At 45.7% G+C, this 25,563-nt stretch overlaps 1 protein-coding gene across 1 annotated transcript in view; it reads right to left on the reverse strand.

Moving 5' to 3' along the window:
• Positions 1-24,248, reverse strand: part of MLPH (melanophilin) — a 63,756-nt gene extending 39,508 nt beyond the window's left edge. The window contains exons 1-7 of the mRNA XM_053362623.1: positions 24,122-24,248; positions 13,340-13,561; positions 11,588-11,724; positions 7,371-7,409; positions 5,796-5,887; positions 4,738-4,857; positions 2,606-2,807 (exon numbers count right to left, since the gene is read on the reverse strand). Coding sequence (XP_053218598.1) covers positions 2,606-2,807; positions 4,738-4,857; positions 5,796-5,887; positions 7,371-7,409; positions 11,588-11,724; positions 13,340-13,561; positions 24,122-24,234 — 925 coding nt within the window. The 5' untranslated portion in view covers positions 24,235-24,248. The remainder of the gene's footprint in view (positions 1-2,605; positions 2,808-4,737; positions 4,858-5,795; positions 5,888-7,370; positions 7,410-11,587; positions 11,725-13,339; positions 13,562-24,121) is intronic.
• Between the last annotated feature and the right edge of the window lie 1,315 nt (positions 24,249-25,563).

A 25,563-nucleotide genomic window follows, 5' to 3' on the forward strand; every position in this document is an offset into this window, starting at 1 on the left:
CCTTGTTAAGAGAAACCACATTAGGGATAATTTAGTTTCCAATAATCACATTTTCCAGGTATTTATAGTAACTGTAAAGCACTGAACCCTGTGGCACAACAAAACCTTCTGAGAGTAACTGGACTGGGATCCATTTCCATAGACAATTTTACAATAAGTTCACTTAAAATGCAAACCTCTGATGGGCAGTGTGCGACTAGGAAGAAGAACTATCTGCGTCCTGCTGCATGGCGTTCTGCACCTTGCCAAAAGGTGTAAATCAGCGTGCCATCCCCAAGTGCCAAGAAAGAAGGTCTTCCATCTGCCAGAACTGTAGGCTGTTGGCGATGGCTTGGGCTTATGCTTTTGGAGTGTCTGTGCGATGAATTCATTCCAATTGCCCTTCTAGAAATCAACTCCAGATCAAGAGCTTATTGTGTGGGCCAACTTGTCTTGTCTGGACCATTTATGACTGGAAGACTGAATGGCATGCACATGGGGGGTGTACAGTTTATAGACCTGCAACAATTGCTGGTGTGGCAGCCTCAAAGTTCTAGCCAGGTTTAAACTACGAGGGAGAGGGGGGTTTCAGGAGGGGGGGAGGACTTGGGGTCTCTTCCAACTGGGCTTGGGGTCAGGCTTGGAGCTGGTTTGCTAGCATTCACCATTTCAGCTGGGGGGTGGGGGGAGTTCCAGAGAATGGAAAAGGGAAATGCAGGAACTGAAGTACTTTCACCTCACAGCTACCATCTCCACAATCCTAATTCCCCTCCAGGATACAGTCATGCCTCTTGTTACGTTTGCTTCAGGTTAAATCTTTTCAGGTTGCGTCCCATGGCGACCCAGAAGTAATGGAACGGGCTACTTCCGGGTTTCGCCGCTCATGCATGCGCAGATGTTCAAAATGACGTCAAGCACATGCGCTGAAGTGGCAAATCACGGCCCGCGCAGACGCGGGTTGCGTTCTCCTCAGGTTGCGAATGGGCCTCCGGAACGGATCCCGTTCGCAACCAGAGGTACCACTGTACTTAGTGTATAAACTATCAGGGGCTTACCAATTCCCCTACAATTTATACTCCAAGTATCACTCCGTCTGTCATCGCTTCCTCTCCCCTCAGCAAAACAAAATACTACTCAACATTACATACATGCCAGGAAACTCACAGAAGACGAAGAAGAAGAAGAAGAAGAGGAGGAGGAGGAGGAGGAGTCTGGATTTGATATCCCGCTTTATCACTACCCAAAGGAGTCTCAAAGCGGCTAACATTCTCCTTTCCCTTCCTCCCCCGCAACAAACACTCTGTGAGGTGAGTGGGGCTGAGAGACTTCAGAGAAGTGTGACTGGCCCAAGGTCACCCAGCAGCTGCATGTGGAGGAGTGGGGAAGCAAACCCATTCACCAGATTACAAGTCCACTGCTCTTAATCGCTACACCACACTGGTTCATAGATCCTTCTTAGGATGGGCTTGATGGTTTCCTTCTTCTTCTTACATTATTTTAAATTTATTATTAACATTTTAATTTAGGGAGAAGTGCTCCCCCAAGTGTTTGGGTGCCACACCCTTTTTTTGGGAGGTCCTATTTCACTTGCAGACTGACAGGCCCTTAACCAGCCACTTTTGCTATTAGGAGGAATGGTGTGAATTAAACAGCTCCTGTGCATAAGAAACATGATGCATGCTACCTGAAAGGAAGCTGCTCTTGTCATATCAGATTAGGAATTTATTTTCATGAAGGGAATATTTCATCATGTAGTTCCCCACAATCTGAAGTATGGACAGCACAGGGGCAGTTTTGGCCTGGGATGTGTGGCTTGTGCTTTATCCTGGGGGCCACCAACTTATCCAAGGCCTTGTGGCCCTGACACCTCCCTCTTCTTCGGCAAGCTCAGTGGCTGCTAGCACAGCGGAGGAATGGTTCACAGTAACAGTATAACCATTTCAAAATGCAATTTTAAAAAGATTTTAAATTTTAAAAATCAAAAAACGAAGACCCCCTCCCCAGTGTAAACACACAAATAATACAAATTTGTTTCTCTCACTCTAATTGATAATTTCAAGTAATATCTGAAGTGTCTTCAGAAAGAGGCTTTAGTGAAACGTCTTTCCTTTTTATTTTAATATATTGATTATATATAATATTGGCAGGGTGAGGGTTCTTTTGTTTTTTCCACCATTTTGGCAGGGTGGCACTGAGGGTTTGCTGTTGCTAAGCATCATTACAGAAATCATGTTTGACTCTTGGAGAACCATGTTCTTCCTGGTCTTCTAGTCAAATGTATTTATGGAAATGAGCATAAATCGTAACTACAGCAATGATCTGAAAATTCAAAAGAAGTTCACATAGTCCATTGCAAGAGGGCTCATTTTTAATAACATATTAGTGTGGTATTTGTTCCACTTTGGCAGGAAGGATTCGGCAAGAAAGACCCATGTTGCTCTGCAACCATTTGCTAGGGATATGCCTGGTCTGTATCCTCTGAGACACGTGATTTTTGCATGTAAATTAGATTCACACTAAAAGACAGAAATTTACAAAAGGCTATACTTTTAATATTTTAGCTCTTCTTAAAATAAACAGTGCTGAGAAGGCATTTCCTCGGGTGTTTGGCTACAGGAGAACCTACCCGCCTTGGGAGTTCTCTCGAGGCTTTTAGGCTGTGAGTTGACGGTCAGCCGAACTTCGGTGCTGAACTCCTGTTTGGGGGCCGGCAGGTGCTGCCCCTGCTCCTGCAGGAGGTGGTGGAACGTTGCCGCCAGGTCAGCTTCGGCAATCATTGATTCCCTCTGGGAGGGGTCTTCCTTGGCATCGGGAAATCCTGCAAAGCTCTAAGAAGAAACAGTGCCCATCAGCGTCAACAAGGAGGCAGTTTGATCTCTCATTCTCCACACTGACAGGTAAGCGTCTGGAGAAGGGGCACTTCCTCAGTGTTGGTTATATATGTGGTGAATTGATCTTTTTTTGCATGCCCCCCCCCAATCACGATGGTGAGTGAGAAACTCTGAGAGGGCTTGCAGAGGAGGGGGAGGAGGTTTATAATCATCATCATCATCATCATCATAAATTTATACCCCGCCTATCTGGCTGAGTTTCCCCAGCCACTCTGGGCGGCTTCCAATTGAGTGTTAAAAACAATACAGCATTAAATATTAAAAACTTCCCTGAACAGGGCTGCCTTCAAATGTCTTTTAAAGATAAGATAGCTGTTTATTTCCTTCACATCTGAAGGCAGGGCGTTCCACAGGGCGGGCGCCACTACCAAGAAGGCCTTCTGTCTAGTTCCCTGTAACCTCACTTCTCGCAATGAGGGAACCGCCAAAAGGGCCTCAGCACTGGATCGCAGTGTCTAGGCTGAACGATGGGGGTGGAGACGCTCCTTCAGGTATACAGGACCGAGGCCGTTTAGGGCTTTAAAGGTCAGCACCACACTTTGAATTGTGCTCGGAAACGTACCACAATGCACAACCACAGTCACTCTGGTAGCTGCCAAGAGGAAAAATACTAACTTTCCACTTCATGTCTCAAAGTTGGGTGGCTGTTAAATGCGTGAACAGTCTACACTGAAGTGTTGTGCTTGAGTTAACATAAGGAGATCTTAAACAGCTTACCAAAAGCGTGAATGGGACTGTATGAAGCTTTCTATGTAATACCTGATGTTTTACTGCTGTTGTGTTTCAAATAATTCCCCATGGGAAAAATTAAAACTCATATATGTGTGTGTGTGATGGAAGTGATAATCTGTGGTGCTCCATCTCTGAAGGCTGGGTCACATTTGCAACTCACTGCTTGATGCTACAGTCAGAAAGTGACAAAGACTCTCCTCCCTGGAAGAGAGGGGAGTGGTTGTGGGCGGGAGCCCGAGCTCCGCCCCTCCTCACCTGGCTGGCGCCCACGCCCACCGGAGGCAGCCAACCAGGTGTCTCCGGGGGGCGTGTTTAGCAGCTTAATGCTGCGGCTCCAGCTCCGCCTCCTCCTCAGTCGTCGTCGTCCCGCAGCGAGTCACCCACCCTCCACTCCCATTTAGCTCAGGGTCTAGGTTTTTTGGCCTTGCTATGGACCTTAGGTTGGTCGCCCCGGTTGTCTGGGGGGCCTGGTAGGAATTTTTCCATTTGGCATTAGGCTTTTTGGTTTTTTCGCCTACCTCATAGCAATCGTCACAACTTTTGTGGTATTGGTGGGTAGGTTAGGCATTGGAATAATGTGTTGTGTGTCGAAGGGCTAGGTGTGGCCATCGCCTATGCTATCTACTGTGGGTTATTCCGTTAAAGGAATCTGGCGGTCGTGTATTCCGTCCGATGCCTGCTTGGCGGGAGGCCATGGCACGACCCTCGGTGACATCAGGGGGGAGCCTATAGTTGGATGAGCATCAACAGGCTCCACCTACTGTTGAATAAACCCACCTCCTATAGTCATCCAATGCCTAAGCCAATACCTTTTCACTGCTGTAATCAATAAAGTTGTGGCCTTTTCTTGCCCATTAACCTTATATCACGTGTCCTTGTGTGTTTATTTCACATAGCGGGGGTCGGGCCCTCGATCCACAACAAACAAAAGCCTCCTGACATCTGAATCTGCTCTCTCACGTTCTAGCCTATTTCCAACTTGTAGCTTTCACTAATACATTTCACAGGGCAGACGAAAATGCTTATACGACAAGCTGGGCTAGCAAAGGTCAAGAAAATGAGAAGAATGAGGGAGGGGAGGGAGGTGCCAAGGATGATGCAAGCGAGCAGGAAGGCATGCACACCCCCTTAATACCTGAAGACCTTCATTCCCAGGAGAGAGTTGCTCAGACTGCCGGCGAGATTGAGAAGAATATTCCGAGTCCATTTCAAAATCAAAGGGATGGACAGACAGCAGGCGCTTGGTCTTGCGCATCTTAGAAAGCACAGAGAGTTTAAGAAACCAGAGTCCATTGTAAATACAGTTGATAGTGAAATACTTTCACAGGTCTCTTGGAAAGGTTAGTAACCACCTTGCTACTTTCCACGCAGTGCTCTGCAGGGGATTTTCCTCGCAGTTCCCTAGTTCTATGCCAGAGTTCAAGTCCAGCCCTGCTGTTCTCTCCTAATGGGATGCTTTTCAGGTCAATAAGGAACAGGGGCAGCTGAGAGCTATTCCATATAGATTTATATAGAAAACATGCAAACACTCCTTTGAAAACAATTTACTTCCCCCAAAAGGGCAGAAATAAGTTCAAACAAAAACATTCCGATCCAGGATTCTGCACTTTGAATCTGGAATTTATTCAAATGTTGATTTCCTTATACATATACTGAAATGCCAAAGCTGAAGTTAAAGATCTGAATCTGAGGATTTAACATTTCAATGAGAATTTTTTCCTAACCTAAATAACAATTATTGCTAAAATAAATCATTTATATGGGTGAGGCTATCCTACTGGGCTCATGTCTAGGTCCATGACTCAAGATCATTCAACTTTTATTGGCTAACAGTCGGTCAGTCATTAATATACTTCAACAGCTTTTGCACACTCCATACAAATGGTTATAGAAGGGCAAAATGGTGGGTTTCCTTTTTTTACATTTTCAGTGGACGCAGAGGTATAATTTAGATTCTTCCTAGAGACTGTGAACACAGAAATGAGAGAACATCACCCAGAAGCCAGCTTGAGGCACGAGGCCTCCAATAAATGACTCCACAGGAAATGAGATTTATATCAGAAATCAAAAGCAGAAAGATCGCCTTTTCCCAAAGAAAAAGGAGTAATATCTTCATTCAGGAAGGCCCAGCGTGATATATAAATGAGCTCCCAGTGCTAACATGGAAGAAAGTCCATTCCCAGGTGCCCTTACCCTTGCATAGCATTCTGCTTCTCCACCATCGATAGCATCTTCTGCCTCTCCCTCCTCACTGTCCTCATTCCCGCTGTAGAAGTGGCAGTCACCTGGGCAGCAAAGAGATGGGCCCTCAGGTCGGTCAAATCAGGCATGTGAGGTGCACTCAGGAAGTGGCTGTGGCTTAGCAGGAGAATGCATGCTTTACATTCAGAATGTGTCAGCCATTTCCACTAGAAAGGGTATTAGCAGGAAAGACACAGGAATATAGGAAATTGCCTTATACAGAGTCAGACCATTGGTCCAGCCATGGCAACAGCTCAACATTTGAGAAGGCCTCTCTGCCAGTCCAGGAGCTGCTTGGCCTTGAACCTGGGATTGTCTGCATGCAAAGCAGATGCGCTTACAGCTGAGCTATGGCTCTCCTCCAAAGACGAGGAAAAGCTTTTGAGATTTTGGGAAAGGGTTGCATATTGAAGGAGGCACCAGTGGTCTGACTCAGCATAAGACTACCTCATCCTCATTTCTGATCATTGCTATTATAGATTTTTTGAATGCACAGCATTTGTTTCAATCCTAGGCATTTCACTCAGAAGTAAGTTCAATGGAGCTCACTTCCAAGTACCGTATTTTTCACTCCATAAGACACACTTTTTACTTCCTAAAAAGTAATGGGAAATGTCTGTGCATCCTATGGATGGTCCCTGGAGCCAAATTGCCCAGGGGCAAAAAAGCAGATCATGCTTTTTTTTGAAAGAGGGAAGTGGGTGCTGATTGTTTGCCGATTGGGGAGAGAGATAAGGGACGCTAGAGATAAAGGAGGCTGCCTGGGAGGGGGGAGGTAAGGACAGCAAACTTGCAAAGGGGGGAAACAGGAAGACTAAAGCAATAAGGAGAGAAATTAGAAGAAAAGGAGGAGCAAAAACTGCTCCAGCTAAGGAAAAGACACTACACTAAGGCAAACAAGAGGGAAGGGAGTTGAAAGGAAACAGCTGATTGGTGGGATCAGAGGAGAGATATGGGATGCTAGTGGAGGCTGCCTGGGAGGGGGGAGGTAAAAGCCCATGGATCCTCAGGATTTTTACATTGGGTCACCCCAAATTCACCATCAGATCACATAGCATGCCCATGGCTACAGCCTGCAGCAAAAACATCACGCACCCACTGTTGCGTGGTGCTGCAATGGCACAAAAGTGTGGTTACAAAGCACGGATCCACATGGTTCCTCAGGATTTTTGCATTGGGTCACCCCAAATTCACCATCAGATCACATGTCTGTGGCCACAGCATGAACCACAAAAATCATACACCCACTGTTTCGTTCAGAATATATTTTTCTTGTTTTCCTCCTCTAAAAACTAGGTGCGCCTTATGGAGCGAAAAATATGGCAAGTGGCTCAGATTGTGGCCTGAATGTTTGCTGTTCCCATGTTATGGGGATGCCAAAGCCAGTTTAGCCCCCTTCCTCTGTCCTTGACAGACCATAGCTCTGTGGCAGAGCATCTGTTTTGCATGAAGGGTTCCAGGTTCAATCCTGACATCTCTTGGTGGGGCAGGGTGTATAGGTTTGCTTGCTTGTTTTAAGCCACTTACTGTTGATGTCTGGCAAGCTATAAACTCTGTCATGAAGACCTAGAATAAGAAGAAAATGCAGCATAAATACTTTCAAAACATATTTTGCAGTAAGTCTGATGTAGGGCTGAATAATTATCCCTTTGAGCATGTAAAGACAATTAAAAATAGCATCTATTATCAGCCTGGAGCCCCAGTTTAGACTGAAAACCAACAAGCTTGTGGTCACATGCAAGTTAGTTCCTGAGAAAATGCTGTATTGGCTTTGAGAGCAGCTACCTTTTGTAGGGATTATTCAGGTTTAGGTCGGCAATTCCTGTTAGGAAACTTGTGCCTGATTTCCACTTAAATTAACATCCACTGAGACATGTAATATGTATACAGGATAGATATATAGATATATATCTCCCCATAGGCTTTTCCTATAACCCGGTCTGCTAGCAAACACTTACAAAGATGTGGTGGAATAATAACTGGGGTCACCACAGTGCCAAAATGTGGAACATGACTAAGACATCTCCCCATCCTGCAACAGCATGGGGTTCCCCAGGTCATGGGTTGATGCTATGGCCCCAGAACATCAGCATCAAGCTAGAAATGCAGCCCATGCCAAAATAGCATGGAGAACTGAGGGTGGTAATTTCAGCCCTACATGAAGCCATTTGTATGAGTACAATATAATGCACCTGATAAGTTATAACCAACTTTTGCAACAGACCCATAACCAAGGGGCAACAGAGCAGTGTGGATTTCCCTGGTTTGCTTTGCAGAGGATTCTGCTGTCACTCTGTCAGCATGCCAAAATCAGAGGGTGATCTGTTAACCATCTTGATCTCTGCTTATTAATGATCCCAAACCCCAGACATCATCAGTCAAATGAAGGAGGATCTAATGTAAACGACCCCATCCTTGGCATGATTTTGGTATGATTTTGTATAAAACTAATTTGCTGTCATTTTAAAAGTGAACAGGGATACAAATTTTCCCAACGACCCCATGCTGAAAACAAGGAAGACCCATAGAAACACCTTCTTCCTTAATGAACTCACTGAGCCAGAGGTTTCCAAATGTCACTTCTCATGGAGTGTGCTGTAAATGGCAGCTTGTCTTCACACGACAAACCTGCAAGGCTGCCCAAGACTGCCATCTATTGGCCAGGTACAATTCAGCAGGTATGAGCAATAGAAACAAAATGCATTATGCACACACATGCACACACTTTCAGGCCTGATAATGTGCATGTATTCCAATGTAAGTCCCACTGGGTTAAGATGTGCTCCAAAGTTAAGAGTGCCTTGGATTTCAGTTTCAGACATTAAACTTTTACAGATCTAATGAGGGTGGGGGAATTAACAAGCATGAGAGAAAGAATCTGAGATTCTCCTAAACATATCATTATTGTTAAGTTTGTAGGTTTCCAGAATTATTATTTTTTATATTACTTTCAATAGTGCTGTTCATTATATATTCCATATTTTATTCTAATTTGCTTTAAAGTTCTTGGATAAGCAAGGAGTCTACCTAAGTACACAGACAATATAGGTTCCAGTGATGCGTTTGGTAACACAAACTGTGAGGTCTTCATTACACAGTGATGAATGGGCTAGCCTACTGCATCAGGCTATTTGACAGATAGAAAAGGAAGATAGCGAGACAAATAGACAAAACAAGGCTTCCTAGCCGGAAGCAAATGTTTCAGCCATGAGAAAGCTTTGGCCATATTAGAGAATGCTTCACTGGAATGAACCCTGGAGGTCAATGTGTCCCAGGAAAGCCAGCAGCAAGTCATTATGTTCCAGCTGCAGAGCAGATCTATTGGACTGGCTTCAAAGAATTCTAAGCAGAAGGAAAATAACCATTAGCAGTCTTCCACAAGGCAGCCACATAGTGCTAAAAACGTAGGGCCTATAGCTAATCTTGGGATGCGGGTGGCACTGTGGGTTAAACCACTGAGCCTAGGACTTGCCGATCAGAAGGTCGGTGGTTCGAATCCCTGTGACGGGGTGAGCTCCCGTTGCTCGGTCCCTGCTCCTGCCAACCTAGCAGTTCAAAAGCATGTCAAAGTGCAAGTAGATAAATAGGTACCGCTCGGTGGGAAGGTAAACGGCGTTTCCGTGCGCTGCTCTGGTTTGCCAGAAGCAGCTTAGTCCTGCTGGCCACATGACGCAGAAGCTGTACGCCGGCTCCCTCGGCCAGTAAAGCGAGATGAGCGCCGCAACGCCAGAGTCGGCCACGACTGGACCTAATGGTTAGGGGTCCCTTTACCTTTTTATAGCTATTCTTATACTTCTGCTTAAGCAAGAGGCTGCACAAACTTCCACATGAGCAGAATAATATATTGGGATCAGGTTTCACTTTTCTTGCACAAGTCTTAAGGATGAAATGTCCAGCCTTAAAGATGCAACACTGGCTCACTGGCTATTTCTTAAGAAGGCAGGCCTGGAGGACAGTCAGGCAAAGAAAGCTTGTCCACACTTCTGCTTGTCCCACCGCTAAATCAGAACCAAAGTCAATTGGGTTTTTTTTTGCAGGTTGATGTTCTGATTCAACAGTGAGCAGTGGCTTTTCCTGGAGAAAGTGGTGGGACAAAGGAAAAACCACTCAGACCTGTGCCTAGAAAGGAAGGGACAAGCAAAAGTGTGGATGAGCCCAGAGAGGCCTGTTTAGTCTGCATTTCTTCCATTGTCTCCCGAGACAGATGGATGCCAACAATAAGTGTGTTCTGAAGTATCTCCCTCACAGCTGAGGGCCAAATGAGGTAAGGTGGCAGATATCTGTGGTCAGACCTCCCATTTCTTTAAATTTTGGCAAATTGCAGTTTCATCCACGGTTGGGGCAATCTGGACCTGCATCACAGCGATGGGAATTAGTGGGTCTCAACCCTTTGTCCGGTCCATTTCCCCAAATAATTCAGTCTGTGATTGCCATTTGCTCTGTGAGGAAAAACATGCATGTGATGGTTGCTGTGCCATTTACGTTTCCCCCAAAATGGTGAACAGCAGCTTTATGAGAGGGCATTTTATACTACACTCACTGGCAGGTGATGATACACATTCATTTCTTTGGTCCGATTGTTCTTGTCCATCATGACTTTTAGAAGCACACAAAAACATGCAAAGACTGTTCACTTGAAAACTGCAGAGAAATGAGCGTGTACACAACTTGACAACAATTGCTTGAAATAGTAGTAGAAGTTGTTGTCGTTACTAACATTATTTTGTTCATCTCCAGCCTTGTTTCTATAATGTCTTATTTGGACATTTTGTTTTACTTGGCCTGCAAAATTAAAACAGATCTGGGCAATCACCAGTTTTTGTGTTTTCACAGATGGCAGCTCGGCCAGTCTTATGCATCTTTGTTCCCTGTGGGGAACCTGATACCTGCACAGCTCCTAAAGAGCCTCATTTGACTTTCTTCAACAGAGACCACCTTCAGATACTCCAGGAAGATTTGCCATCGATCTCTCAATGGTTAATCTTAATGACACCCCTAAACACTACATTGGTTGCTACCAGGAACTGTAACAAATGGTTCTGCCTTCAAAAATTGTTGCTGGATTAACTTTAAATCAACTGCAGTTAACTTCCAAGTGAGTGCCCCTAATTTTAGCATTAAGTGAAAGGGCAAACAGCTCATTGCAATTCACTTTTTCCAAACCGCTCACCAGTGGTGATTAATTTCTAAAAGCAAAGGTGCTGGGATTCAAGCCAGCTGTGAAACCACGCTCTCTAACTTTGGAGCCACGTCACTCACTCCAAATGTGTGGGAACAGACTGTGGCTACTCAGATGTAATTATTGTGATTTGTGGTGACACTTAATTTGGTACCCAGTCTAAACCACAGAGCCTCTTGGGCTTGCCGATCAGAAGGTCGGCGGTTCGAATCCCCGCGATGGGGTGAGCTCCTGTTGCTCAGTCCCTGCTCCTGCCAACCTATCAGTTCGAAAGCACATCAAAGTGCAAGTAGAGAAATAAATACCACACCGACGGGAAGGTAAACGGCATTTCCGTGCGCTGCTCTGGTTCGCCAGAAGCGGCTTAGTCCTGCTGGCCACATGACCCGGAAGCTGTACGCTGGCTCCCTCGGCCAATAAGGTGAGATGAGCACCGCAACCCCAGAGTCGGCCACGGCTGGACCTCATGGTCAGGGGTCCCTTTACCTTTACTATTCTGTGGAACCTTCAGAGTGCTGTATAGAAAGATACTGAGAGGACACCCCCCCCAGACCCCTGCCCATACCAAGCAAGGTAGGATTCATTTTCTGTCCATGTGCCATCCTTCCGTAGAGCGACCGCATCACCTTAGCACTTCCAAACCGCTTAAAACGAGATTTCACATGCTCATAATACCATTCCACAGATCCAGTCTTCACAATCCTGTCCAGTAGGAGAAGGGGAGGAAAGGGATTATGTACACAGGTACGATCCTAAACCTTCAATCAATTAAAACACACCTGTTGACTTTAGTGCCATTTTGACTGCACCACACAACCACAAATCACACAAAAAGGTAACATTTCCATTGCCATGGAGCCAGATTAGCCCTGGCCTCTCCATCCCCATATTGACTACTCCCTGGCTCCCTGTTCATGTCCAGGGGCTCCTCTTCAGTTGTCTGTGCTCAATGAGTGGCTGTTGGGGAACATGGCTGGCCCAGCCATGGATGCAGCCCAGCTCCTTATTCTAGGCACAAGTGTCCTGCATAGGTAGGACAAACCTGGGGATAAAACATTCTGAGGAAAGCAGGGAATTCAGCAACCAAGTTCGTAGAATGAGAGATAGAAAAGATTGGTGCTCGGCAACAACAGATTCTTCTACAGCACTTTGTTGTTGTTTAGTCGTTTAGTCGTGTCCGACTCTTCGTGACCCCATGGACCAGAGCACGCCAGGCACCTCTGTCCTCCACTACCTCCCGCAGTTTGGTCAAACTCATGCTGGTAACCTCGAAAACACTATCCAACCATCCCGTCCTCTGTCGCCCCCTTCTCCTTGTGCCCTCCATCTTTCCCAGCATCAGTGTCTTCTCCAGGGAGTCTTCTCTTCTCATGAGGTGGCCAAAGTACTGGAGCCTCACCTTCAGGATCTGTCCTTCCAGTGAGCTCTCAGGGCTGATTTCCTTAAGAATGGATGCGTTTGATCTTCTTGCAGTCCATGGGACTCTCAAGAGTCTTCTCCAGCACCATAATTCAAAAGCACTAGTTGGCTGCAAGTGCTCCACCTCCTTCCATGAACTTTTTCACTTGGGCAGCCTCCTTGTGCAACATGGCACGCTGGTCTTACAAGCACCAAAGGCTCCCTACTATAGGAGTTCATGCTATAGGGTGATGTGAGGGACTGGGTGGGATCAGCAGGTGTCCTTCTGTGCTTCCCCTCCCACCACTGTAATGGGGGAAAATACCCGAATATAAAGGCCTGTTATGAAAACTAAAGAAAGCATCCTCAAGTCACATTGCTGGCAGATGAGTGCCTGAAGCTTAATGGAATTGATGTTGGGGATGGAGCAAAGCAGAAGTGAACTGAATTGCTAAGAGAGCATCTTAACGTGCTGAACCTTGGAGCAATCCCTGTCCCTAGGTCTAACTTATCCTGCAGGGCTAGGGGAAGAAGACAGGTGTGTGCAGCTACCCTGAGCTGTCTAGGTAAAGGACGGGATAAAAATGAAACAATGACCATTTCATTTCACCCATTTTTGAAAACAGAAAAGTCAAATGGCAATGGAGCACCTCCCTATTGCAACCACTCACCTGCCCAACCCTCCAACACCAGTTCAATCCTGTTCTGGATATACTGGAGTATTAAGTGGAACTTGCAGGAGGTTCACGCAACGGAATAAAAAATGAAAATAAAATCATTTCAGGTGTTCTTTGTAGGGCTAGGTGGATAAACACTGAAACCTGTGAGAAACTCTAGTACCACACAGAACCCAATCTCACATCTACTTTGGCCCACTATTATACAAACAGCAGCAACAACAAGAATCTGTCCTACTTACCTGGATAAACGGCAAGGATCACACACCCAACCTTCCTCCTTTTTATTGTAGCTGCTACAATTTTTACAGGTGTGTAAGTGGCAGTCTAAGCATTTGCGTTTGTTGTTCACCAGGAACTTGAAGGGCTGCAGGCAGTGAATGCAATGGGTTTCATTGAGGTGGGATTGACCGGACAGCAGCTCACGCTTGGTGCTTTCTTTTTCAATCTTGCCTTTCAGCTCCCTTTGAAAAAATGTTAATAGGAGTATTTAGCACCTGAATACAGGAAGTAAACTTTGAGCAAAAAACAAAGGCTTCAAGATCTAGCCAGAAGGCACAGAAGAGAAGTTGGATGATTGTGCCCTAAAAGTTGGTTCAGAACTCAACGGGAGAAAACGGTTTGTTCAGGCTCCAACAAACGTTTGTATTCAGTTAATACTTAGCACATTTCAGGGGTTCAGAACATTTCACATACTGTTTGAATACCGTATTTTTCGCTCTATAAGACGCACCAGACCACAAGATGCACCTAGTTTTTGGAGGAGGAAAACAAGAAAAAAAATATTCTGAATCTCAGAAGCCAGAACAGCAAAAGGGATCGCTGCGCAGTGAAAGCAGCAATCCCTCTTGCTGTTCTGGCTTCTGGGATAGCAGCGCAGCCTGCATTTGCTCCATAAGACACACACACATTTCCCCTTACTTTTTAGGAGGGAAAAGGTGAGTCTTATGGAGCAAAAAATATGCTAATTCTTAATAACCAAACCCTCAGCAAGTCGATGGGTAAAGGACTAGTGAATTTGTGTCAGTGGTGGGATCCGAACTGGAAATCTCCTGGCTCTTACCTTCTACAATCCTCCAATTCTCACCAGTCACAAACATGCACCTATCAAGGCTGGGACAACCTAGTATTTCCCTCTGGCCACTGAATGTATCTCTCTCACTGCTTCAGGGTGAGCCGTGAGCTGATGGCTTGGACTTTAAGAGAGCAGTACAGGGGGAGTTCTGAATCTGGGTGGTAAAACTCATGGAGAAAACCTCCCAATCTGCCTCTGCCTGATTTCATATATTGGCTCCAGTGATGATTGTTTAGGAACAGAGAGTCCAGATTAGTGGCAAACCATTATGGAACTCTGTCGAAACCCACACCCAACGTTCAGCTTCATGACTCAGAAAAACGTTATGGGTTTCCATTAAATAAATATAGTGCAACATCATCACTGTCTACAGTATATTATCAAAGTACTCAAAGTACAAGCAGGCATATGTCCTCTGAAGAAGGTTGGGAATCTGTCCTACATGACTGCTTTGGCTGCAATAGTAGCAATAATAATTGTATGATTCAGAGTACAGGACTCAAAGTACGTCTCATATGTTTCCTTGCTGTAATTGTAGCCCTGCAAAGGTGACCAGTATTACTATCCTGATATTACAGATGGATCCAACCAACCCCCCTACAATCCGCCTCTGACATGACACCCTTTCTGCCCCACCCCCAGAGCCCTTGGGGGACATCTCCACCATCCCTGGGAGAAGGAATCCAAGGGCACCTCTCATTCTGATGGCTCCTGGGACATCCCCCAAGGGACCATTAAGATGGTACCTTAAAGCTGCTCACAACAAGAAAATAATCTACAGTTGTACCTCGGGTTACAGACGCTTCAGGTTACAGACGCTTCAGGTTACAGACTCCGCTAACCCAGAAATAGTACCTCAGGTTAAGAACTTTGCTTCAGGATGAGAACAGAAATCGTGCTCTGGTGGCACGGCGGCAGTGGGAGGCCCCATTAGCTAAAGTGGTGCTTCAGGTTAAAACCAGTTTCAGGTTAAGAATGGAGCTCCGGAACGAATTAAGTTCTTAACCCGAGGTACCACTGTATAAAGAAGTTGCCTTGCAGTTTTGACACCCTTTCACTTTCCATAATTCTTTAGAAACCAAAGCTGTTAGTGACAATCCTATGGATGCCCGTCTCTTCCACGGTACTTCAACAGATTTTTTTCTTTCTTAGCTGAAAACAGAAATGCCTCAACCTGTCAGAAAGTGGCTGCATTGGGGCGTCATGATAAACCAGGGTACAATCACAGGGGTGGGGGACCTTGCTCCACCCAAGGGCCACATTCTCTTGTGGATGACCTTCTGGGGGCCACATGCCAGTCAAAAGTGGGCGTGGCCAGAGCCAAAAAGTGGCTGAGCAATGGATGCGCTCTTAGCTTTGCATGGTATGCTTCATTCCAACCATGCAAAATTCGGGGTTTACAGACACTGGCACACCAGGGCAAACAAGAGGAATGGTCCCCTTAAAGATAAGCAAAAGCACTTGAGTGGGAGGAGCAGGCTCTAGGTGGGGGGGGGGAGTCCCAAGGGCTGGGCAGAGAGTCCTGGAGGGAGGCTGGATTCATCAGCAGGGCCTGAGTCCCCCCCAATTCTGCAAAGGAGCTTGTTGGAGCCTCTGGTTGACGCACCTTCTCGCTCCCTTCCCCTCTGCTAGTGCAGCAATGTTTGGAAGGTTTCACTTCCACTTTTCATTATGGCAGGGGTGGGAAACTGGATCTCTCACCTGACACCACATATGATACCAGGTGTAGGTCGTGGGCATAGTTTGGGGTTTGGAGAAGACAGCCTTGCAAGCCAAACTGGGACTTATGCTGATCTATGGCTTGTTATAATAATAATAATAATAATAATAATAATAATAATAATAATAATTATACCCCGCCCATCTGGCTGAGTTTCCCCAGCCACTCTGGGCGGCTCCCAATCAGTGTTAAAAACAGTACAGCGTTACATATTAAAAACTTCCCTGAACAGGGCTGCCTTAAGATGTCTTCTGAATGTCAGGTAATTATTTATCTCTTTGACATCTGATGGGAGGGCGTTCCACAGGGCGGGCGCCACTACCGAGAAGGCCCTCTGTCTGGTTCCCTGTAGTCTCACTTCTCGCAATGAGGGAACCGCCAAAAGGCCCTCAGCGCTGGATCTCAGTGTCCGGGCTGAACGATGGGGGTGGAGACGCTCCTTCAGGTATACAGGACCGAGGCCGTTTAGGGCTTTAAAGGTCAGCACCAACACTTTGAATCGTGCTCGGAAACGTACTGGGAGCCAATGCAGATCTCTCAGAACCGGTGTTATGTGGTCCCGGCGGCCACTCCCAGTCACCAGTCTAGCTGCCGCATTCTGGATTAATTGCAGTTTCCGGGTCACCTTCAAAGGTAGCCCCACGTAGAGCGCGTTGCAGTAGTCCAAGCGTGAGATAACTAGAGCATGCACCACTCTGGCGAGACAGTTCGCGGGCAGGTAGGGTCTTAGCCTGCGTACCAGGTGAAGCTGGTAGACAGCTGCCCTGGACACAGAGTTAACCTGCGCCTCCATGGACAGCTGTGAGTCCAAAATGACTCCCAGGCTGCGCACCTGGTCCTTCAGGGGCACAGTTACCCCATTCAAGACCAGGGAATCCCCCACACCAACCCGCTATGTCGGCCTAACCTGTGGTAAATCTCAACTATGGTTTGTTTCATAGAATTGTAGAGTTGGAAGTGACCCTGAGGGTCATCTAGTCCAACCCCCTGCAGTGCAGGAATCTCACCTAAAGCATCCATGACAGATGGCTGTCCAACCTCTGCTTTAAAACCTCCAAGGAAGGAGAGTTCACCACTTCCTGAGGGAGACACTTTCACTGTCCAACAGCTTTTACTATCAGGAAGGTTGAGAGTGGAACAGAAGAACCCTACTGCAAACTATGGGTTGTGAAGCTGGCTTGTTTCAACAAGCCTTAGTTAAGCTCTGAATCCTGTTGTTAATCTTAGCTAAAACTGCAGTTAATTTAAAACGGAAACTAAAGCTTTTGAACTTCTTCTCGCAGCCGTGCTAGAAGAGGAGACGGGATGGAGACAGAAACAAGCCCAAGACTTGCGCAGGCTGGTACGTGACACACTAAACTATGATTTGTTTATCATGACATCCACATGCAGCCAATGTGAAAGCAAAACCACTCTAGAAACTCTACTCCAAGCAGAACACCTTTGTGTGGTGTCTAAAAACCCCTTCTGGTGAGGTTCGAACCAAAGTGAATGCCTTTGTACTGGATTATAGCAGGACAGGATCTGCCAGGCTGTGCGATAGGTTTCTGTTTGCTTTCAGAGCAACCAGAAATAGACACGGCCCTCTGTTTGCCTTTGGGGCTACAAGTAAGAAGTGCAATGTTTGGTTAGTAGGATGGGGCCTGGAGGCATGTAGGCAGGGCTGGAAATTTTTCACCTAGAGAGTAATTAGCAATGCTCTTGTGGTACATTAACTGACACACACCTTTTTGAAATGTTTTCTCTTCCTATTTAAGGCTGCGTCTGGGAGTGTGACCAGCTACAGAAACCTCCAAAGAAACAGACAAAAAGATACTGATCTTAGCTAGGGCTTGCAGAAAACCAACTTTTCTGTATACACGAATGCTTAAGTGACGCATTAAGAAGACCTGACAGTTTGGGGTTCTGGTTTGGTCCGTGAGATTGGCCCAGCCATTGAGCCTATGCCAGCACTGGGCATTTGCCTAGATGAGAATAATCCAGGACAGGACAGGGGAGATGTGCAAGAGTTGTGACTCAAACCCAGGGTGCCACCCTCCTCACCGCTTCAGCTGGCAAAAGCAAGTGAGGCAGGACCCAAGGATGCCCAGGCCAAAAGGGATAGAGGGCTTGGGGGCACCACCAGAGTACCCAAAGGCAGGTCCAGTTGTGTGGCAACAGCAGGTAGCATAAGACGGGGCAGAGGAGTGCTAACGGGACAGCAGTTTTCTCTCTTGTCACAATAGCAAAATGTCCGCTAAGCATTTGAGAAGAGGTGGAAAGCCAGCCATGAAGAGCAGACAGAACAAAGTATGCAAAGAACCTTCTCAACACAAAAATCTGCCTTTGCCAATGTGGTGCCCTCCAGATGTGCTTGCTGGAGCCGATGGGAGTGACAGTCCCAAGCATCTGGAGAACATGAGGCTAGCGGATACCAACCCACACCACTGCGAAGCCAAACAGAACAACTTTTACATCCCATTGCATTGAATGGGAAACTTTGTTTTTTATTCTGCCCTTCCCCTTAGCTGAGAGTGGTGTGCACAGTCCTCCCTCTCCATTTATTTAGGAGCTCCAGGTGGGATCCATAGTTCTCTTCCTCATTTAATCCCCGCCACAACCCTGTGAGGTAGGTTGACGGATAGTGGCTGCCCCAAGGTCAGCCAGAGTCGTTCTTCCTGGCCCAACACTCCAGCCACTGGACCACACTGACCACACCCTCTACAGACGGGGCTGAGAGATGGTGCCTGGTCCAAAACTAGGTCCAAAACTACCCTGCCAGCAAAAGGGCTATGTGGGGATTTGAGCCTTGCTCCCTCTGTTCCTAGTTCCACACATGATTCCCTACCCCACACCCACTCTCAGTTAAGCAGAAGATGTGATGAAGATGGGAGTGGCACTCACTTTAGTGCTTAAGGGGCAGCCCTATTGGTACTACTCAACACATCAAAGAGGGACATCAAGGATGTGACAAACTCCCCATCTTGGAAATTCCTATCCAACCCTTCAGTGAAGCAGGCCTTTTGTTGTCAGGGATACAAGAAGTGATGCTTATGTGTTGTGCATTTATAAACTTGGATTTTCCAAAAATGTAACAGATTTCCTTCCAAAAGTGTATTATTCATTCATTCATTTCTTTGGCCAAATTCATTTGGACCTACTCAGAACAGCAAGGTGTTGGGGGCAGACAGCTGGGTGTTGAGGCAATGAAGGGAACATTTTCTCCTAGTGGGCGGAAAAGCTACCACTGTTCATATCTGCTTATTCATAAACTCCAAGTAAATTTAACCTAGTGGTTTTAAATGAATCCATCATTTTTGTCATCGGAAAATGCCTCGTGCACGTTATGCAGTCCCGAAAGCCAAGCTGAGCAGGATGAGAGCAGACACTTCTCATTCAAGAATGAAGCTGAGATGGGGCTCTACTTTGTACAACAAAATGAGAACAAGTGAGAAGATCTGGGCCTCCGCCTCACTCCCATCCAGACTCTGTACTCCATCGTTTCAGGTACTTTTCTTCCTATGCCAGAAGTGAGCTGAGCTGGGGGTGAAGAGTAAATACTTGGGCAAAGCATGGGGAGCTAGCAGCCGGGTTCAGCTATCCTCACCTTCACATCCCTGATGATGTAAAAAAAATCACTCCTACCTCTTTAAACCTAACATGTGGTAGACCCATGAATAAGCAGGCACGGCTGCTCCCTTCATATCATATTTTTACATGAAGGTTTGGAACTAGTTTGCTGCCTCAAAAAAGTATACATACCTCAACGTCATTAGGACTCTGGAAACTGAGCAACAATGCCAAACAACCATGGTAAATAATTCATCTTTGTTTTTGCATGGTAGAATATCAGCTATCTTATCAGAACTTCATTAATACAAGTGCTTTAAAAGCTTTCATGGACCTGCTGTAAATGTTTTATCCCAACCATGTGTTCCAAGCCTTGGCACTGTGTGAATTACAAATCGTAAGGGGCAGATTTTGGGGGAGCTGGTTTCAGTGTTTTCAGAGTCAGTGGTCAGGAAAAACCAGAGATCAATCCTCATCACACTGAATCAAGCTCATCAACATGCAAGCCCAATTCTAGATTCCAAAGCTGTTCTCTATTCTTTCACTGCTCCTGGAGTCAGATTAGCAATCTGAATATATTTGCTCTTAGTTCTTGAACTTGTTAAGGAACAATTTTTACTAGACATACTTAGAGGCAAGCCAATTCTCAGATTCCCATCCATGCAACCAGGCGCAGCCCTCTAATCACAGGGGGGCTGTAAAGCTTTGCAGCAGTTTTCCCAGTTCCCCAAACTACAAGAAGAGCAGTGGTGCATCTGCAGAAGTGATGGCTCATGCAAACTTATCCCCATGCAACTGCAGGAGGCATTGGCTTCTCACATGCAGAAGAACCCTTGTGAACTAAGTGGTTCGTGCAACAATTTTAATCACCTAACTCTCCACAGGCAATCATAGGCTCAGCCACTCTGCAGTCATTTTTTGGTACTGTGGCAATAGCAGAAATCCCCACACAGTGATAATACACATTTCAATCCCTATAGTACCTTTTCTCTGACTGGAGAATATTAAACTGAGAATGAATGCATGAAATGTCCCTGAGTCTTTGCAGAATTAGGGTCAGAAAACTCTTAGCACTGGGGCTTAGCTGGACCATAAAGTTAGCATCAGCAAATTAGAACAGAATTGGTAGGCTAAATTCCAAAGCATCGGGACCATGAGTAGCATAGCAAAGTAGAGGCTGCTGTAGGGATCAGATACAAACCACAGTGGAAGGTGAAAGAGACAAGAGACAAATCATACGTCACAGTAACCTATAGTTACCAAGTATGACTTCATTCCCACCCCGTTGTAGCACTACAGGGGAACAAGCATCACATTTGTTTCTCTCCAGACAAACCACAGGAGGAAGCCAATAACAAACCTTTACCTCCTCTCATGGCTTGTTTGGAGACAATCAAAGCACAAACACTCATCCGCATGCAATGCCAAGCTGGTGCTGTGAGGTTTCTTTCCTCTCCTGTCAGTGAAGAGGGAAGACGGGTTGGTGTGAGTTTAGCAGCATGCACCAGCATGGTGCTCTTTCATGCTGAGCCTTTGCTCACTTGTATGTTCCTAGGCTTCCTGCAAGGAGCAAAACAATTAGCCACTAAAACCCTGAAAGTGGTCACTTCCTCCTACAAGCGTAAGCCTGATCACCATTAAAATGATCAACCCCCAAAAGCAGCGATAAGATGCTAAAAAATCTGCTGAACCTGCTAGAAGGCACCCCAAACCATGGAGGCCACCTGACAACAGGGAGTCCAAGAGTACCCACAAACTATTAACATGAGCTGTCAGCAGACAGCAACCCCATCCAGGACGGGGTAAGCACTACTTATCTGGGAACAGCAGTCACTTACTAGCAGTGTCTCTGCTACGTCTGGATTGAATTTTAGTTTATCGGCCCTTATCCTGTCTTTTAGAGCAGCCCAGCACCAATGTATCACCACTCCCATAGAAAAAGAGTTGTATGTCATCTGTATTGCAAACAGTGCTGCCCACCCCAACTTAGACAGTCGCTCCAGGTGGATACGATGATTTAGGGTATCAAAAGCTATTGAGAGATCAAGCATCAACAGTGTTACACTCTCCTTGTCTATCTCTATCCTGACAAGCATAATCATACAGGCCAACCAAGACAATTGCAGTGCCTAAACTAGGCCTCAACCCACATTGAACTGGACCCAGAAAATCACTCATCCTGGAGCGCCTGGGCCTGGCTGCAGATTGCCTGCTTTAGAAGCTCACCCAAGAGGGAAAATTTGCAAGTGGTCTGTCATGATCTGGATCTTCAAGATCCATGGAAAGTTCTTTTCAGGAACGGCCACACCCGGTGGCCTGTTAGGTGGCCTGCAACCACCCCCCCTCTTGTAACAAGGCAATAGTCCTTTCCTTGGCCCACCCCCATCACCTCCTTGCTGGGTAGTATAAGCCATGAAGCACACAAGCGGCCACACAATCTTGGCCAAGCACCTTTTCCACATCCTTGAGCGGCGCCAACTGAAACTCATACAAAGAGTTCTTCAAGGCAAGGTCCAGACACTCCAAGCTGTATAACTGATTTATTTTTAATCACAGCAGGTAGCTCCCCCCCCCACCCCGCCTAGGGCTAGTGTATAATTAGTTTCAAACCACTCAAAAGATCTCGTCTTGGGAGTACGAAGAGGATGCAGTGGAGGCAGGAAGGGGGGAAAGGAGGATTGCCCTAAACACTGGATGTAAGATTTACAAAGACAGCAGAAGTAAAGGAGGTTGTGTAATTTTATTGGGATCAAAAACTCTCCAGATTGCAAGAACAGATCTATTGCTATTTGAATATAATTTGTACTGCCTTCCTGGGAAATCTAGGTTGAGAGAATGAATCTGGAATGAATATAATGAATTCTCCTCAGGGAAAGGGTTATAGCAGATTGACAAAAGCCCAGAAGGGTTATAATGGTCTAAAAATGCATTTCCTCCTGGACCACTCATAGTACATGGACATAGGAAAGTTTTTCTTTTTCTCATTATGGATACTGTAAAACCATGAATGTCAGTGCACACATTAAAGAAGCCATCCATCTGATGACTCACTTCCTGCCTCTTCCCTCAAAGTAAATAATTCCTTTTAAGAGGAGTGAATTAATTTTTCCTTCTCTTCCCAAGAAACATGGCAACTGCATGCTTCTCTTTCACATCCTCACCTCTGTTCTTCAAGGAAGGGTCTAGGCACTCCCAACTGTATAACTGATTTATTTTTAATTTTGCAGTATGGCAGCTTGTCCTCTCTAAATTATTCTAAAGAGGACTAAGAACCCTGACGAAACCGCTCCAATTCTCCTGCAGCTTCCCCTTCTGCCCTGACTCCTGTTGTAAGGATTAAGAAAGAAAGAAAAATAACTCTTCTAACTCTTCATTTCCTTCTAGCATTCAAAAGTTGCTGTTTGAGAATTTTATGCACAGCTAAGCTGTTCTCCCCACTGCCAGAATACCGTTTCTGTAGTGCTGTGGGTATGCTCCTTAAAGGTTCCATTTTACATCTATGCATTCACAATTCTTCTGTGCCTAACTGCTTATCTATGGACCAAGCAAAATACAAAAGTACAGTACATATTTTTCCAGCCATTTACTAAATGCCTGTCTTTTCCTGAATCTCATGCATTTAAGTCTGCTTTTTCTGTCCCATAAGAACAGAAATACTATACATTTCTGTACTTCAAATTATACCGCAAAACAATACCATGGACATGTTCCTTCCCTCCATCCCAGGGCAGTCTTGAACACCTGAGGAAAAACTACTAGCAGTTAGTTGTCTCTCAGCCTAACTGACCACACAGGGTTGTTCTGAAGAGAAAGAGAAAGCGCCACGTACTGTGAGCATCCTGTGCTCTTCCGGGGAATGATTAAAAAAGCAACTGATGATCATAATTTAACAGCACCATGGATATATGAGAAATGGGACATGATTCACTGCCACGTGCAAAGGACTCTTCCTAAACTTGTTCCTGATGCTTTGTCAAGCACTCGCTGCCTGCTCTTAAATACGTAGAGCTCCAAAACAACAAGGGCTGGAAACACAGATATTTCTTTTTAAAAATTTAAACTGGCATTCTGGGAGCTGTGAGGGTAGCTCTGACCTTGCTGTGCCAAAGTGACATCACAGCCGCATGTGGTCAAGGCTGACATTGAAACTGAGAAAGCCAGAGCTGCGTAAAAATTGTAATGTACTTTCAGATGCACATAACTGAGACTTTTGAGAAAATGGAAAGAGTGTTTTTGTATAAGCTGCATTTTCCAACCAACCAGCTCCTAGAGAAGTCTACAAGATAAATCTATGGACCAAGCAAAATACAAAAGTACAGTACATATTTTTCCAGCCATTCACTAAATGCCTGTCTTCTCCTGAATCTCATGCATTTAAGTCTGCTTTTTCTGTTCCATAAGATTTAGCATGCAACAGCTAGTAAGTGGTAAAAGAATTTTCCCATTTAAATTTAAGAAGTTTTAAATTTAAATTAAACTGTATCATTACAAATATTAACAAATTGTGTGATGACGTTATCTATATTATCCCATAGCCATTTTTGTAGCCCCCTGTCCACCCCTATGTGTCTAGCATTAGTGATTCAAGCTAGTTGGAAAACAGCTTGAAAATGACAAATGCTAAAGGCCTCCATTCTGAAGAATCATCAAAGTTCCTATTCTCATGTTTTAGCCACTTACTCTAAACGCTCTTCCTCTTTTTTCCGCAGATCGAAGTCCCGCTGAACAACTTCCCAGACATGCTCGGCCTCTTCATCTGTCAGTTTGGAAAGATCCAGTTTCCGCCTTCCCATCTTTAGAAAACAGAGCACCTAAAAATCAAGAACAAAAATCGGGTAAACTGTGTCAAACAGGTTAGAATTCATTATTCTCCAATAATATTTGATCAATTAAAATAAATCATTTCCTCCCTAAAAGAGGGCACGTGTTGTAGTGAGACCTGGAGACTGACCTCCTGGTTGTGGGTGGGTCTATTGGATAGCCACAACACCCGATTGGTAGGTCCCTCATTGCTGGATTTAATCTGGTCAATGGGGTGCAGTCTAAATGGATCGAGGGACCTATATAAACCCATATAAGTCCCAGAGCTTCCCCTTTCGGCTCGTGCATCGGAACACCCGCCAACCTCTCCCTAATTTTAGGGCATTTTTGCGATTGACCTTGCTATGCCGTCGTGTGTTGTCTGTCGTTGGGACAGGGGCACGGCAGGAATTTTCCCCACTTGGCTGATTGGCTGTGGCCATTTGGGTTTCGCCTGCCACGTAGCAATTCGTCACAACTTGTAAGGTTGCGGATAGGCACTGGTTCAGGTGATAGGGATGGGAGAACAGTCTTGCCATCCCTATGTGAAGGGTATTCCGTTAAAGGAATCCAGGGACTCAACTTGGTTTGGTCAACCCCCAAAAGGGGGTTGTGCCTGTGCCTGAGGCCAGGGGAGCGTCTGGGGAGTGAACAGAGTCTGTTCCCAGGCTTTTCACCTGCCTCAAGTGTTCACCCTTGGCTTACCTATGATAGAGCTCTGGCTCAGTGCTACCTGCAAGGGTGTAGGGAGCTAGTCGAACCAGAGCCTATGCAACCACTCACTTTTCTGTAATCAATAAAGTTGTGGCCTAAATTCTGCCAAAAACCAAAAACTAAAATTTGAGTCAGATGTGTCTTTATTTAAGGGGGAGGTCTCTAGGTCTGAACACGCAAATAAATTAAATGAACCACACCTTCTTAAATTGTGACGCCCAGAACTGGACACAGAACTCCAGGTGTGGTCTGATCAAGACAGAATAGAGTGGTACTATGACTTCCCTTGATCTGGACACTAGACTTCTCTTGATGCAGCCTAAAATAACATTCTCTTTTTTTGCTGCTGCACCACACAGTTGACTCATGTTAAGGTTGTGGTCCACCAAGGCTTGAATTCTGATTCTGTCTTCTGCAGCATTAGCCACCCCTCCCAGTTTGGTGGTGTCATCTGCAAATTGGAGATGAGCATCCCCTCAATTCCTTCATCCAAGACATTTATAAAGACTTTGAACAACAACAGGCCCAGGACAGAACCCTGTGGCACCCTGCTTGTCACTTTTCCCCAGGATGACGAGGAACCATTCATGAGTACTCTTTGGGTTTGG

Source organism: Podarcis raffonei, chromosome 1 (genome assembly GCF_027172205.1).
Source record: "Podarcis raffonei isolate rPodRaf1 chromosome 1, rPodRaf1.pri, whole genome shotgun sequence".
Classification (NCBI taxonomy): Eukaryota; Metazoa; Chordata; class Lepidosauria; order Squamata; family Lacertidae; genus Podarcis; species Podarcis raffonei.